Source organism: Meleagris gallopavo, chromosome 15, assembly GCF_000146605.3.
Source record: "Meleagris gallopavo isolate NT-WF06-2002-E0010 breed Aviagen turkey brand Nicholas breeding stock chromosome 15, Turkey_5.1, whole genome shotgun sequence".
NCBI lineage: Eukaryota > Metazoa > Chordata > Aves > Galliformes > Phasianidae > Meleagris > Meleagris gallopavo.
In genome coordinates, this window is record NC_015025.2 from 8,434,755 (window position 1) to 8,435,604 (window position 850).

Consider the following 850-nt stretch of genomic DNA (forward strand, 5'->3'; position numbering starts at 1 on the left):
CCCGCGCAGCTCCGGGCCCGGGCCGCCCTACCACGCTCGGATCCCGTGCAACGTGGAGATGCCCGCGTTCCCCTGCGGGATGGGCGGCTGCACCGAATTCAAGTCCCCCACGCTGAAGTTCATGAAGTTGTTGCCTGCCGCCGAGGGCTGCACGGGCTGCACGGCCGGGTAGCTGCAGTTGTAGTTGGCGTTGCAGGCGGGGCTGTTGTAGTTGGGGTACGCGGGGTAGGCGTTGTAGCTATAGGGGTTAATGCTGACATTGTAGGGCGAGCTGTAGGGAGAAGACTCCCCCAGGCAGGGCTTCCCGTCCCGCACCAGCACCGGCACCGCTATCCGCCGGGGGGGTGGGATCCCCACCATCTCCAGGGTCTGGTCCTGTCTCTGCCTTTTGCATTTGTACCTTCTATTCTGGAACCAAATTTTCACCTGAGTAGAGGTGAGCTTTAGGACGTTCGCTAGATGGTCTCTCTCGGGAGCCGAGAGGTATTTCTGCTGCTTGAACCTTCTCTCCAGTTCGTAGACTTGGGCTTGAGAAAAGAGGACGCGGGGTTTCCTCCTCTTCCTCTGTCTGGGCCGCTCGGGATCCTCCAGCTCTCTCTTCTCCTGCTCCAGGCTCTTGTGTAGGGAACACAGTTCTGCAGCAAAACACACGGACAAAGGAAAAACAGGGAGAGCAAAACATAAAAAAGGGCAAAGCGGTGTTACTGACCCGTGTGCACCGCGAGGGAACCCCGCGGCACCGCTCAGTCCCATCCGTGTGGGGTCTGCAGGGCAGCAACTCTGTCCGGGGCTTCCGAGCATCTTGTGAAGAATTTGCAGTCATTATTATGTTTGCTTAGGCTTTTTTTTT

The 850-nt window shown here is 58.4% G+C and overlaps 1 protein-coding gene across 1 annotated transcript; it reads right to left on the reverse strand.

Moving 5' to 3' along the window:
• Positions 1–6: 6 nt before the first annotated feature.
• Positions 7–834, reverse strand: LOC100547028 (homeobox protein Nkx-2.5-like). Its single transcript, XM_010718961.3, has one exon. The coding sequence runs from the start codon at positions 799–801 to the stop codon at positions 28–30; it is 774 nt and encodes a 257-aa protein (XP_010717263.1). The 5' UTR covers positions 802–834; the 3' UTR covers positions 7–27.
• Positions 835–850: the final 16 nt, after the last annotated feature.

Excerpts from the sequence above, each read along its gene's own strand:
- LOC100547028 (XM_010718961.3), bottom strand. The coding sequence starts at position 801 with ATGCTCGGAAGCCCCGGACAGAGTTGCTGCCCTGCAGACCCCACACGG.